The sequence below is a fragment of the Ambystoma mexicanum genome, chromosome 10 (assembly GCF_040938575.1).
Source record: "Ambystoma mexicanum isolate Mex_15411 chromosome 10, UKY_AmexF1_1, whole genome shotgun sequence".
Taxonomy (NCBI): domain Eukaryota; kingdom Metazoa; phylum Chordata; class Amphibia; order Caudata; family Ambystomatidae; genus Ambystoma; species Ambystoma mexicanum.
The window spans coordinates 1,308,836,090-1,308,851,599 of record NC_090932.1 but is presented as its reverse complement, the minus strand read 5'-3'; the positions used below and the strand labels follow the sequence as shown (position 1 = coordinate 1,308,851,599).

Genomic DNA, 15,510 nt, shown 5'->3' with positions numbered 1-15,510 from the left:
CCCCAGAACAAACAGAGGACTTAGCCAACGGCAAGTACAAATTGCGGTTTACAAAACCAACAAGGATCAATACAGGAAAACAGGAATTATCCCCTATAGGTGTTATTCTACTGGTCCTTGCATGTCAGGTGGCTGGCCTGTCCCACCCCCAAGAAACTATCTATTGCATTGTTGCAGAGTAGTGGGCTTACCATTGGTTCATGCCCCTTGCAATCCACGCCTGAGCTTCTAGGCTGTGATTGGCTAGAGCTGATCTGCCCATGCCTGGGACTCGATCAAATTCTCAGATCGCTGTGCAACTCTTCAAGGTGATGTGAACGATTATATGTCTGTATTGTCACTCGTGTGTGTACCAGCTTTGCCTATGAGAATGTGCTCCTCGCGTGGCAACACTTGTTGCATTCTGTGTCTGGCTTGCTGGGATCGGCTCCCCTTTCCCACCACGGATGACTGTCCATTGTCTCATTTGGCTCTACCACTGTTTAGGGACACAGAATTGAGCTCTGCAGCTCCCATTTATGAGGAATTATTTTGTTTCTCTGCAGCTGGTGCGCTAGTTGTCTGGGATTGGAATGTCTCTGCATATCTCTGATCGTGGCTGGGAGTTTGTTTTATGCTCCGTGACTCCTGAATGAGCTTTGCCGTCTCATGCTCAGTGGCTTGAGGTCTGCTGTAATTTCCCTAACCTTTATAATGCAGTTTCTACATTGTCCATGTTATGCTAGGTTATCTAGATGTTAGTCACACACGGTCCTATCAGGTTCCATATATATCCCTGTAGTCCCATAGGTTTGTTCACGTTAAGCATATATGCAAGCTTGCTCAGGATCTCTTGTGCCTTGCGGTTCTGCATTACTGCATTTGGCTAATGAAAAAATAATACAAGCAATGACAGTATGTTTATGTATCTGTCCTCTATCTATAGAACGGTGCTCTCATGTTCTTCATGTATATGAGTGTGTGTTTGTGTGATGCAGTGCAGGACTGTGAGTGTGCTTCATGTCTAAAGCTGCTATGTTGTGGTGTCACTAATGATGTCAGCACCATGGCTTCTTGTTACTTAGTTGAGGCTGACAATATAGGTTTCTCTGTCCACAATATCTGGTTCTTCTCCTACACATGTAAAGACTTGCATTGTATTATGTCTCTATGGCTGGCTGAGAGGATACCTTTCAGTGTATTTGTCAATCATTGGTGCACTCGGAATTCGTCCAAAATAAGATTGGTGGCTGCGAGCATTTCGGGCTCTTCGTCTCAACATGAATCTGGGGTGAGGAGGGGCATCTTCAGGACCAAACGGTCAAACTCCTCCGGCATCTTCACGGTCAAACTCCGCCTCATATCTCGGGTCCCCTTGATGCTGGAGCCATGAAATGGGGCAGGGACGACCCCAGTGGCACAAACTGTGGATCCCCAATGTTCCGGGCCTTAACACTGAACGGCGATGTCTGCAGTACGGTAGCCCAAACTCTGAGCTAGTCACCCCCAGATTGGCTCAGGGACACTTCCGAGGGGTCTTCTTCGCAGAACACCGAGCTGACATCGTGAATGGATGTTCCCTCCACTCCAAGGGTCGAAGCTCCCTCGCAGGACTTCTGGAGATCACCTACAAGGCAGGGCTCTTCTGGTACAGAAGCAAAAGTTAGTCACCGGGCCTTCTTCAGTCGGGTCCATGGGCTCCTTGCTCGTCTTGCAGCTTGACAGGATACTTGGCTCCTTTCGGTTTCATCCAGGATCTTTCTAGAATGGGTGCAGGGGTCCTCTTCTTATCCAAAAGGTAGTTACGAGCTGAAACTCCCACTAGTTAATCTAGGATCTGGCCCTCACACACACACCTCAGCAGTAGTCCAATCAGAACCACTGGTGGCACAGGTCATGCATACCACGCAGTCACACTGAAACCAGATGTTGTATTGGGCCCAGACAGTCCCAACCCACTTCCTGGCAGCAAACACACATGGCATTGCAGTAGCCCACGAAAAGCCTCTGCTTTCCCAGGCACTGCATGTCGATATAAGGATTTTCATGTCCTCACAGGTTAGGAAGAAGGGTTAGTGACAAGATGGCCAAGGGACAAACGAAAAACCTTGTGGCATGGCCATGTTCATACACTAGCCACAGTAGGTAGCCAAACGCTCTAAACGTGGTAAAGCTAAATAAAAATATCCAATAAAATAGCAAAAAGTAACTGCTGCCACCAGCTTGTCCCTTAGACACACCTAAAGTAACCAGAAATCCTCTGAGTGTTAGTCTAGGGCAAAACAAAAAGTGTACCCAATTGTACTGCATTGCAAGAGGCATTGTACAATGATAGAAAGTTACCAAAAGTGATAACAAGTTACCAAAAGTGATAAAGTCAAAAGACTAAGGTATACAATGTTTTCCAGTGCTGACAGCCTGAAGGACATGCCAGCTTCTCCATGACAAATGAGCAATAGCCAGTGTAGTGAAGCTTGAGGATTCACTGCACTGTAAAAAGTTCAGGTCAGATTAAAAAATAAAAGCAAAATGTTTGGGGGGTCCATAAAAATAGAGGGAAAGTTGCTAGAAAGAGAAAACTTTCCTAACAATTAGCATGATGTCATCAACACAGAGCACAAACGTACTTGGGGGAGCAGTTACGCAGATGGAAAAGGTATGTTTATTTATTTTATATTTTAATTATAATAATTCTTTTATATAAGCGCGGGATCGGAATTCAAACCTGTTTTGTGCTGCGTTGTCTTGCTTCCAAGACAAACGCGTTGCCCCATGAACTATCCTTCCTGATAGCTCAGGGGACTTGAACAAAGACTTTGCACCTGTGTCTGCTGTACGTGGGTGGTAATGGGGTTGCTGGTAGGGTCTGCGGAGGGAGGCGAAATAGGGGAATGATGCTAGAGGCTATTGTGGGTGAGGTGCGTGCAACCAACCTGCTGCTCATAACTTGGGCTTCTATTAGGGAATACAGCCCGTGTTCCGTGCATCCTGATTGGCTGTAGCCCCTCAGCCTGGTTGCTAATGGGGCATGCTGGCATGCGTGCCGTTAGTATTTCCAACCGTGAGCACTAGTGCTACATTAAGCCTATATCCTGCCAAATTGTTCTTTCTAGATTAGGTGGAGTGCAGTCTAAGACCACCAAGATTCTTTTGAATAGACCATGGACATAGGCCGCAGGCACGGCCACCCATCCATGCACTTTAGAATGCAGTTGGGGCTATGCAATTCCGGTCTAGCAGCTCGCATAGCTGTTCACACTGAAACCCCTGATGTACCACAACACCTCTGCCATTAGTATACAGCGACACCCTACGAAAAAATGTTGGTCTAGCTGGACACATATCGAATCTCCAGCACTAGCACTCTATCCTAAACCACCAACAGCACCCGCCCACGTGTCTGACCTCCGGGCTGCTTACTGGCTGCTTATTTACTAGCCAGGCCACCTAAATCCTAACCTGGAAAAATGCACACACATGTCTTATAAATCAACTCTTAGAATCTCCCACACATGGACTATAGTCCCTGAGGGGATTCCAACCACAAAGCGCATTGAAGCCATACAAATGGGGAAAGGGCGCTATATAAATGACGAATACAATACAATACAATACAATACAACACAGACTCCTTACATCATGGCTCCTAGTGAGGCAGCAAGTCCTCTTCAAAGCCCAGTGCATAGTTCACAGGTCCATGCATGGAAATGCGGCATCACCATAGCCAATTGAGTTAAATTGTAAGTCTCTGCCTGCATCCTGCAATCCTTAAAACTACTTTTTACCGGAGATCACCCAAGTTTAATCTGATCCAAGCAGGGACCCTACAATAGAATGCATTGCCTCTCAAGCCCCAAGCCATATTCTCCTACCTAACAGTTTGAAAGAAACTAATAAACGACTTCTACTCCAAACCTGATTATCTCATCCATAGCCTGTTCCTGTAGTTTAAGCTAGGCTACCGGCAGCCATGTGCCGGCATTGGGTGAACAAAGCATTTTACAACTACCAACTAACATAACCAAACATAACTGTGTCTTTTCACAGAACATGGATGTTCTCTCATCTTGTGAAAGAGCTGTGCATGGTGCTTCTATCTTTCTATCTATCTACTAAATGTTTATATAGCGCCATACACCCATGGGCCTCAAGGTGCTCACAAGACAAAGACAACAAAAAACCCACAACATGCAAAATGCAGAGGATTAAGATCAGGTTAAGAAATATGGTCAGGCTGTAGAGAAAAAAAAAGATTAACCTGTGCCCAGATCAAAGAGGTACGTTTTTAATTGTTTTTTTAACTGGGCACTCGACTCACAGCCAAAGACTCGGGGCCCAGGCATGAAAGCTTGAGCCACCAATCTTTTTCAGGAAGACTTGATGTTGCTGTAAGATGATGTCTTTATTAGAGCAAAGGGTTTGCCTAAAAGGGACCCTAGAAAATCTGTCTGAAAGATAGTTGGGGGCTTCACCTAGCAAGCATTTAAAGACTAAGGTGGTGCCTTTATACCTGATTCTTTGACTGACAGGTAGCCAGTGCAGTTTTCTACAGGCCTCCGTGACATGGGGCAGCCGACCAATACCACAAACGGCACGGGCAGCTCCATTCTGAATCACCTGAAGACTTAACATGTGCCTGAGAGGATTCAACCAACAGGCTATTGCAATAATCCAATTTGGTCACCCAAGGCACAAGGTAGTTCAAAAACTCTTGGAACAGCGAAGCAGGGAAACTATCCCCTTTACATGAGGGTGGACTCATTTTAATCACAGTGTCCCAAACTTCTACTTCAGATACCTCTGGAAAGGAGAAGCAATAAAGTTGAGAGCCATTTGGCGAGGAACCCAGAGACGTTCGTTTACCACAAGATTGTAGTAGAATGAGTTGGTCTGCAATGCTTTGCTGGTGTAGTTTCATTTTCTGAGTGAAACTGTCATGAATCTTCTGGCACCATTCATTGTCCGCCTCTGAATGAGGATCCACCGGGCTACCCTTTAGCTCTTGTAGAACTTGGAACAATTCCTTAGGCTTGGACTTAGCTGTCTCAATCCTAGCATTAAGCTTAGCTTCCTTGGCCTTCAACAGAGTGTTTTAAAAAATCTTCACAGTAGCCTTGTAGGCGTCGAGGGATGCATCAGTTGGAAATTGATTATTTCTTCTTTCTGTAGCAAGAGGCTAAAGCCGCCCTACCCAACTCCATGAACCTTGAAAAGATGACAATTCAAGTAACTTTGAGCACTGCAATATTTCATGAGTGTGTGTCTGAAGTACACAATAAGTATGTTCATCTGTCCCATTACAGACATGCCTTTCTGCTTAAAGAATTGGAATGGTACATATTAATTGCATGATGATATGGACCCAAAATTCAGTTCAGTGAGTGATAACGATATTTGGTTGTCCGTGGTTTCGACTTTCTGGTCAATTACTCTTGAAGTCACCTCCAGATAGGGTATTTAGCCCAAGTGGCTTGCAAGGTTTAATCTGATCTTTGAGGCGAAGCCTCTGAAAATGATCTTTAAAATCACAGTTGATGCTGTCATTGATCTCTTTCACGTACAGAACTCAACACGGACTCTTTTCATCTGCGAGGCGAGTCATGGCTATTGCCAATATCGCACGTACATACGGCCACTTCGGCAGATGAAACATAAGACCCGTATTTTGATGAAAGCTGCATTCTGACGGCTTGTAAATTACGTCGCTCTCTGCATTGATTAATGCTGCATCCTGTCATCGCTTCTTTTCACATGATGACGGTGCCGCCTGTAGCTGTGTCCTTACTCTCCTGAGGTGGCTCCCACATATTCAAGTGGACTATATCAGGTGCCCTGTTTTCCAATATGCCGGTCTAGCAGGCTACTGTGGAGTATTCTAGGGGCTGAATTTAGGACTAAACTTCCTAAAGAAGGTGGTCTTTATCCTGTTATAATCCACCGAAACGCCATACCTGCCACGCTCCTGTCATAGGTGCATGTGTACCTGTGACCGCCGGTCGTGGCATTCACGCTTACTAGCGGAAGTTGTATCTATGCCCTTCCTTCTTATTTATCTTTCTCCCCTTTATCTCTCTTATTCTTTTGTTTCTTACAATACTGAATGTATTTTGTATTTATTTTAAGATTTATTTTTTATATGTTTTTCTATTTTGCACATCATTGTTTATTGTTTTAAATAATAAAAATTCGTGTGTTTATACTTTTTTGTGTGGTTTCCATGTTAGGTGCTATCAATAAATGGCACTACCGAGGTTTAGCATGACTGGTGATATAAGTACATTTGCCAAATTGTATGATTTACTCTTTTCTAGCTACCAGTTGAATAGGTACTACTAGTTCATTAAAATGTTGCTAAAACTTTAGCCGTACGGGAACATCTTTCGTTAGATATTTGGTTTTTACCCCATTGTGTTCCCTAGGCATTTGGAGCCCCTAGTTGTTCATATTGATCTCTTTCTGAACAGTTCCACTGCTATTATGTGTTGAATGTCCGTTTGCTGGCCCATTTCTAGATCTGCTTGCCATGCACTGCTGTTATCCTTTTCGGTCAGTAGTAAAATATGGTATGGGGCACAGAAATTCTACACACAGAAATTAACCTTTTCTTTTGGTTGTGCAGGGTGGATCCTCAGGAAAGGGCACAACCCTGAAGAATGGGTCTGATGCAGACCTCGTGGTCTTCCTCAGCTGCTTCCAAACTTTAAAAGACCAGCGTGAGGTGCGTAGCGATGTCATCTCTGAAATCTATGAAATGCTGAAGAAGTGCTCGAGATCCATTGCCTATGAGGTCACAATTGAAGAACCAAGAGACAAACTGGATCCGATGGGTCAACTGTGCCAACCACGTTCCCTGACCTTTAGCATCCGGTCCCGAAAGGTGAAGGAGGCCATTGATGTGGACGTTCTTCCTGCTTATGACATTTTAGGTGAATATCCAGGTCACGAAGTACAAAAAAAGCAAAGATCCCTTTAACTTGAAAAGTGCATGTGGGGGGACGTGTGGAGGACAGACTGCATCATGATTTAAAAGCAAGTACTGACAAAGCCAGTAATTGTTATTGATATAGGTATTGTTATCATGTCTCCGGTTAATGACACCATTTGCCAGCAATTTCCATCATATGTCCGGGAAGGACAGTCATTTGTATGATAGTGACATAATATCATATGGCAGGTTATTTTTGGTCATTTTCTTTGTTTTTATACGTTTCTTTTTTTGCATTTAAAAAATATGTGGTCATTAGTATTTTATCCACATTAGTTCTTGGTTGCCCATAGCAGGCTTGGGTTATTGCACAACAAGTCAAGGGGCATCATTACAAGTTTGGCATTTTGCCTGACATTTTGACCTCCAGTCCCCTACCAGAATGCTTTTCCCTGAAGTACCGGCACCATTAGAAAACAGTGCCAGTGCTTCAGTGTCCCTAGACAGGCCCACCCAGAACTTCCCATCCCCACCCTTGGGGGAACCCCACTCCTGCACTTCTGACTTTATCTCCACCCCTTGCACTTACCACCTTGTCATGCACTTGCACGGTAGGATTGTCACAAGGCCAATATAACCATTTTTGTTCTACTCCACAGGAATGGGGATTTACCTTTTCGCCGCCGCTCATGATATCCAGGTGGCACCAGGATATCAGGTGGCAGAAACAGTGTTACAGGGTCGGTGGTAGCCCACCACCTACCAGCGGGTTTTACCACCGATCTCGTAATGAGGCCCAAGGTCTGCATATCTGCAGCCATTTTAACAACTGAAAAAGGAATTACATTTCTTATTTAATCTCTTTTAAGTTACTTTCCACAAATAATGCATGCTGGATAACTTAAAGACCCAACCAAGAAATATGCATTTTGTTTTTTTCCACTTTGTACAAATAAATACTGAAACGAAATCTGGTGATTTCTGCCTGTATTTATATGTAAAAATGAGGAAAAAGGGAGTCTCAGTTTTCATTATGTTCAGAAATCAACGTAATCCCAGATTCGAGTATGCCTATTTAGCACATGAAGACCGAAGTCCATTGTGGCTGCACGGGTGTGTGTAGTGTGGTACTGCGGCTCTGTGTGTGTGTGGTGCTGGAGACAGTGTGTGCAGTGCTAAGGACAGTGTCTGTATATTGGTAGGGGTCAGTAATGCGAGGCGGACAACTGCTTGTATGTTTCTCAGAAATAAACATTTTATTAAAAGAAAAAGATGTAAATAAATCTTCGCTAAACCTCCTCTATCAGGGAGTTCCCTCCCTAGTCTAGGGATCACTCCTAAAAGAAACAAACTGGCCCTCACTCTAAACAACAAACATGTAAAATATATGATCAACAACATAAATAAATGAATAACAAATAACCAGCAATTTGGATGACTTTCACCTGTCCTGCGTAAATCCGTTCCCCAGGATTGTTCAAAGTCAATTTCTCCCAAAAAAGTAAAACAGAAGGATAAAATCTTGAACCAGTTCTTGTAAATTCCAAATGAGATAAAAGTTCATCAAACAAAAATCCACTGGTAACAGTTCTCCAGATTTCAGTTGAAAAGATCCCAAATGTAGCCAAGAAAATAACACCAATGGTAATACTGGATGTCTTCCTTCCAAGATTGCATTGCCACAGTTTAGAAAATAGATTAGCCACTCCTTCTTCTAAAATTCTACAAGTGTTTGTAACCTCTGCAGTATATCTGGTATAATTGTTAGGATGCTTCTTCCCACCTCCTAACAACCACCGTTTCACTACTGTTACTTGTCAAACCGACACTTTGGTTCCACAGTATGCCACTACTTCTATCAACTTCAAATGTGACATCAACTGACAGTATTATACATATCCACAGTTCTGGTACTTCCGCTTCGACTTTATAAATGAGAATGATTAATAAATGAGAATGATTAGGCATTTTAAAGACAAGACATTTTGACCTCTACAGGTAGGCAAGGCACTGTTCTTTCCTATTCTCCAAGAAAAGGGCAGCCTCTTTCCCTCTACAGTCTGTCTTTCTGCCACAAGGATAACCCGCCTCTGCTTCCAGACTGACTCTCTCCCCACTTCAACTGTCTCAGCATTACAAGTTATTTGTTTAGTCTTCTTACACGCACCCAGCTCCCTTCCCCAGCTTTGTACACACCTTCTTAGTTCCAGTAGCTTCCTTGAAGCTGTATTGCCAAACTACGAACTTCAGATAACAATGTCTCACTTGTATCAGAGGAGACTGGACCTTTAACATCTTCGCCCGTTAGGTGCATTGATGTAAAAAGGGTTTTCTTCACTATATAAAGGGTTCACCTCTTGGCTTGGGTAATGCTTGTTCTCCTTATTAATGCAACAACTTTTATGTCAAAAGAGTATTCGTTTTTAGAGTTATGAGGTTCAATCTTCAAAGGAAAATCTGTTTTAGGTATACGCGGCTACTCTTTCAAGTAACTTTTCAACTTCAATTGTCATTAAGGGTCCTCGTCTTAACACAGAGATACTTTTTATTCCGGTCGGGAAGTATAATAGGTCACACGTGACCTTCCTTTGATGTCCTAAGATCTTGTAACACTTGTGAAAATCAGCTTCTACGTTTTTGGAGACTTTCTAAAATGTTTCCCGTCCTTTATTGGAGACACGCGACCACTCCGGCAATATGTACAAGCTTAACAATGGAAAATGGAAAGGCTTTTCTTCACACGTGAGCACTGTAGCTTTGATTAGAAGTGCGTGTGATACATTTCCATTGTGTAGAACAACTTTCACAGCAACTAACCACTTTTACTTCTTCTACGCGGGATGCTTTAGAGCTGGAAACAGTTACCGGCAAGCATTTAAGAGTGAACTTGAACACCAAGCTTCACTCATCAGCTCCAGGAACACTGCGGTTGTGGGCTGCTTCAACTTCCTGACTTCTACTTCTTCTTCTACAGCTCTAGGCACACTTGGTTCCCACAACCACCTGCAGCACATGTGTCTATGGTCCGGCCACGCCTATCCTGCACTCCTCTGTCCCTTAACTTGCTTCTTGCTACGGTCCTCAGGCTTCAGCACGGCTTTCCAATTACAGCCACTAGGCGCACCTGGGAAGACCTTCACTCTCAGCACACCTCTCTCAGTGCAGCCACGGCAAAGCAGGGTTTGTGAACACAGGACCCTCTAAGAACTTGCAGGTGAAATCTGCTCTCTCCGTGTCCCAGCATCCCTTAAGTGATCACACTTCCTCATGACCTGTCAGCCTTGTGCTCTTCTCCTTTTACTACTACTGCCACCCTATCAACTCCTGTTCCAGCTCCTCTCCCGGCTCCTTCTAAAATACATAATTTTAAACAATTATAAGACAACAATCATTTCCAATAAACATATATTTTTTGTAAACAAAAGTTTTTTGTGCAAATAGCGCATTTTTGTGTAAACATTTCTCCCATGTACATATCACTAACACACCATTCTACCATTCAACTTCACAGCCAAATCTGGTTTGTATAGAGACATTCTAAATAACTTTTGCAGTAGTAATATTCCTACTTTGACAGTCCACCATTATGTATCAACTACAAGTAGCCAAGATTATTCTAGTAGTATTCCTCTCATCATTGGATTTCCTTTTGTATAGTTTCGACTTGACATCAGTTGGCCAGATTTTACAGAACCATTGGTCAATGTCTTCTTCAGGATTAGTAGACTTATTCAAAGGCTTTATCAGTGCTACAACATATAAAACAACAACAACACCATGATTTAAAACATAGACAAACAACATTGTTGAAAAACACAATCTCTGAACTTCCTCAGTATGCAACCGTTATTTCATAAATGGGAAGCAAACTCAAATTTTGTTATAAACTCAAACCTAAGATGCTCAGGGTTAGTTAACCTCCTTATGCATAAAACAGGGGTAAATGAATTACCATTGTTAAAATGGGCCACTAAGTCCCCAACTGTCTTCAAATAGAAACCAGGAAACACCCTTAATGTACATTCCTGTCAGCTCAAGCAATTATAAGCCCCAAAGGGTGCGCAATAAACAAGGAAAAAGGGCGAGAGGGTATCTATAAGTCAAGGCAATCTCATTTGTAGCTTTAAACGTCCATTTTGAAAAAGCTTCCTTTTTGCAGCTTTGCAAAAAGTTCCCATTCCTGTGGTTTCCTACTGTGTCTTCTCACTAGCATTCAGTAAGCGAGTGAAATGTTTATAACTCCACCTCAAGGGCAAAGTTTTCCGCTAAATACCGTTCCTGTAAGTATAATAGTAATAAGTAGATAAATGTTAGCTGAAAACATGGTATGTCTCTAGTTTTCCTTGTTTATTGCGCACCCTTTGGGGGCTTATTGCTTGAGCTGACAGGAATGTACATTAAGGGTGTTTCCTTGTTTTTTTATTTGAAGACAGTTGGGGATTTAGTGGCCCATTTTAACAATGGTAATTAATTTACCCCTGTTGTATGCATAAGGAGTTTAACTAACCCCGAGCATCTTGGGTTTGAGTTTATAACAAAATTTGAGTTTGCTCCCCATTTATGAAATAACGGTTGCATACTGAGGAAGTTCAGAGATTGGGTTTTTTAATAATGTTGTTTGTCTATGTTCTAAAGCACTATTCAATGTTTTAAATCATGGTGTTGATGTTGTTTCATATGTTGTAGCACTAATTGCCTATACTCTACTTCTACATGCCTCTTCAGCCCTCTTCTTCGTCTCAGTCCCTATGGGATTCTGGGACATGTAGTCTACTTTCTCAAAGTTAGGTTTTTCTAATTCTGATGTACTTTTAAAGGTAGATTGAATTCTCTTAATATTTTTCACAAAGGGTATATAGGTTTTAAGGGTACTTGGCCTGCCTCACTGATTACTCTCAGCTCCTGTCTATCCACAGCACTTTGCATCTGCACACCCTCCGCTCTAGAGACTCGCACTTACACCTCCCGCGGCTCTGGCTGTGTAGCACTCAACATTCCTGGCACTTCCTCCATGGCTCTCCCACGAGCTTGGGCTCCCCAGCACTTACCCCCTCTTCCCTCTTCCTTTCTGCACTTGCACGTTCTGAATACTCACAAGGCATAGTAGGTTCATCCCTCTTCCTCTTCCCCTGAGCTCTTAATATTGTGTTGTAATGTACCCTCCCTTCCTCCCTGCCCTGTGGGTGCTTTGAAACAGTATATTCTTATTGTATAAGCGCCTAACAAGCAAACAATAAATAAATAAAAGTCTATTAGAAGAAGATGCGGTAGAGAAGGCAACGCTTTCACTATCCCTTGTAGTGTAGCTTTGATATCGAGGAGGGCATTTAATCTTAGGGATAAAAAGGATTCTTTCTTTTGATATAATAGGTTTAGATGTTACAACCTTAGGTGCTACCACTCTAGGTTTATGCAGAGGTTGAGAGATATTAAAATGACAATAAGCCAGAACCTCTTCTGGCATACTGGAAAGAATGTCCCCTTCAGAGGAAATATACTGCGTCTCATCCCACGGAATCTCTTCATTACCCTGGGGCCTGTCTCCACCCACGTGATCCTCCCGCAGTACACCACTCCCAGGGTTTTGGATCAGGAAGCGTATACCCTCCCCTCGCCCCCTGGAAGGAGATTGTAGGCAGGGTTTCAGTGAGGGATCCGCAGGATTCTTCGCAATATGCAATGCTGTGGGTTGCGTATGCTGTGCAGTGGGTGGTTTATGCAGTGCCTGGAGTGGTGTTTGCACAGTACTGGGGGTGGTGTGCTTGTGTGTGTGGTGATGGGGCAGTGTGTGTGTGTGTGTGTGTGTGTTCAATGTTGGGGTGGTATGTATGTACACTGTGGTACTGAGATCAGTGTGCTTGTTTGTGTGTTTGCATGTGTGCATGCGGGTATGTGTGCAGTGCTGGGGTGCTGTGTGTTAGTAGTGTAGTGCTGCGGGTAGTCTTTTTGTGCAGTACTAGAAGCACTGTCTGTGTGCCTGTTTGGTTGCGAGTATGCGTCTACCATGCTGGAGGTGTTGTGCAGGAAAAGTGACATTTCTTTGTGCCATGCTTGTGCACTGTTATATGTGTGTGTGTGTGTGTGCGTGTGTGTGTCTGTGTGTGTGTATAGATGCTGTAGATGGTGATAATGATCTCAACAAAACAAATAACCTTTGTGTTAGATGCTTCACAATAGAGAATCCCCATTCAGTTAGGATGGAAAAGTCTCCATTCCAACATGGCCACTCAACTTGCCCTGACCAAACAACACCTCCAGGCTGCGTACCCTTCCACATATCCATCTTTCCACTACTACAATCTCATGACAATAGTTTTGACACACTACATGCCCTGTTTTGGCACTTATGAGCCAAAACTAAAAAAGGGGACACTCAACTGCTGAGGAGCTGCTGAAGAATGTCAGAAGAGGTCCCCTCTCCCTTAAGAAGCTGGGAAGAGGAAATTGATAGACCTGTTTTGATATTCAGAGAGATGTTGGGTAATAGCAGAACTACATTCTCTCTACGGTTGATCAGAGGAATGCTCTTGCTCTTAAGTTCTAGGAGATGTCGAGGAGACAGAAAGAGTTCTCGCTGTGTAAAAGTCTAGTTAGAGGGATTCACATAAACATTTCGAGGATGTAAGGAAGACAAAGAGGCTCATCTAAGGTAAATGAACTTGCAGCTTCGAGAGGTAGGCACTAGTATTCCCCATTTTGATTAATGTCAATGATACATGTAATAATGGATGTCCAGACATGCAGGTAAGTTACAGGTAAGTCTTTAATGTCTTCAGATACAGATTAACATACGGAGAACATGCACCGGCTTCCCACCCGGCAGGCACACTCCAACCGACTCCTCCCCAAATCACAACAATACATTCCGTGGGCTTGTGCCTTCCATTCCATTACAGATGACACCACAAGCACAGACCACAACACTTCTCCCCCCTTTGGTTAAACAACAATTCAAAGGAGACTGTTATGGTAATACATGCACAGATCTCCTTAGAACCTTGTGCATGTAGATTCCATTTGAGAGTGCCTCGCCAGTTGATGCTTCCACTGCAGCTACCTGGGGGCCTCAAATGAAGCTCTTCTCTTCTCCCATACTTTGTGCCTCTTTATTTCATATGGCGATGAGGCACTGTACCCCGAAGCCCCCGGGAGCGTATTAGGTCACCTGATTGGGCGCAGCCCCCCTCCCTTTTTTCGCTGCCGCCGACTTCTGCTGCCAGCGCCTGCATCGGCCTGCCTGTCAGCTGTGGACAGCCAAGAGGAACAGCCAAGAGAGGCCTCGACATCACCTTTCAGTTCTCCACTGTAAAGGGTGCCGCTCCTCCCCGCTGGGAGTTTAGAGCGGCGCACATTGCACTCCTGCCCTACTCCAAAAGTGCTTCAGACAGCAGGAGCTGTCCATATATCAGGTCAGAGGAGGGGGGAGGACGAAGTGAAACTTACACTTTCCTTTCATTTGGCATTTTATGTGTAAAACGGACAAAATGAAACGTACGCTTTCCTTTTATTGGCATTTTTTTTGTGTAAAACCCTCACTGCTGCCCTGAGCAGAACCCTGCATCATTTTCAAAAGCTGCTAGCTGTTGCCCAGCAACACACACACAGCATTAGCAGTCTTCATTCTCTCAATGGCTACTCTGACTTTCCGGGACTAATCACTCACTATCTTGGTCCATTGTGACATCACAACTGAACATTCCATCAGGTCTTCCCTGAACCAGCCAACCTGTGCTCCCAGCCCATTGTGAGGTCACAATCTGTACTAAGGACCATCCATACACTGAAGCCTAAAGACTCTGCAGTACAGATACACCTGGGCATTCTCTGAATCGGGTCCCACCCTGCCATGCAAGCAATTCTATAAAGACTGTATCTCAGCGCCTCCTTGCTAACTGCCAACAGTACTGAAAACCTCTGCCTACACTACAGCAACTGGTGCCACTCAACGCCATTCCTCACCACTTACAACCTGAATCAGGCACACCACCATGCAGGGCGTTCCGCCTCCCACCAAGTTTCTTCCATGCCCTGGGAGCCCAACCTGCCCATGGGAACAATGGATCGATGGATTCCACGTCTACCTCAGAGCCATTGGGGGCAGCAAATTCAATGATGACCTCAAGGAGGCGACCCTCTTGAACTGTATAGGGGCAGAAGCACTGAGACTTTTCAGGACCCTTCCCGAACCCGGCAACATAGGAGGAGATGGCAACCGCAAGTTTGACATAGCATTGGCCAAACTCACCAGTCATTTTGGCAACAAGACCAACGTAGTACTGGAAAGATACAGGTTCTTTTCCAGAAAGCAGCTCAAAGGCAAGTCTATTGATTCATACATAGCGTCCCTCAGGGCGCTTATGTCAACCTGCAGTTTCACAGGTGTCTGTGATGAGTATTTGAGAGACCAATTGGTGCTGAATGTGGCTGATCCACGCATCCAACAAAAATTGTGGCAAACCAAAAATCCCACCCTGGATCAAGCCACGGAGATAGCAAGGAGCATGGAATTGGGAGATCGATGCATGAGGGAAAGACGTGACCACACGACCAGTGTGGAAATCAAATGTGTCAGCCCTGAGTCCGAGCCTTACGAGCCTCTAGTAGCA

The 15,510-nt window shown here is 44.1% G+C and overlaps 1 protein-coding gene across 1 annotated transcript in view; it reads left to right on the top strand.

Annotated features, from left to right (window-relative positions):
- LOC138493020 (2'-5'-oligoadenylate synthase 3-like) overlaps positions 1-15,510 on the top strand; it is a 352,001-nt gene that overhangs the window by 35,436 nt on the left and 301,055 nt on the right. Inside the window, exon 2 of the mRNA XM_069620269.1 lies at positions 6,599-6,905. Within this exon, the coding sequence (XP_069476370.1) occupies positions 6,599-6,905 (307 nt within the window). The remainder of the gene's footprint in view (positions 1-6,598; positions 6,906-15,510) is intronic.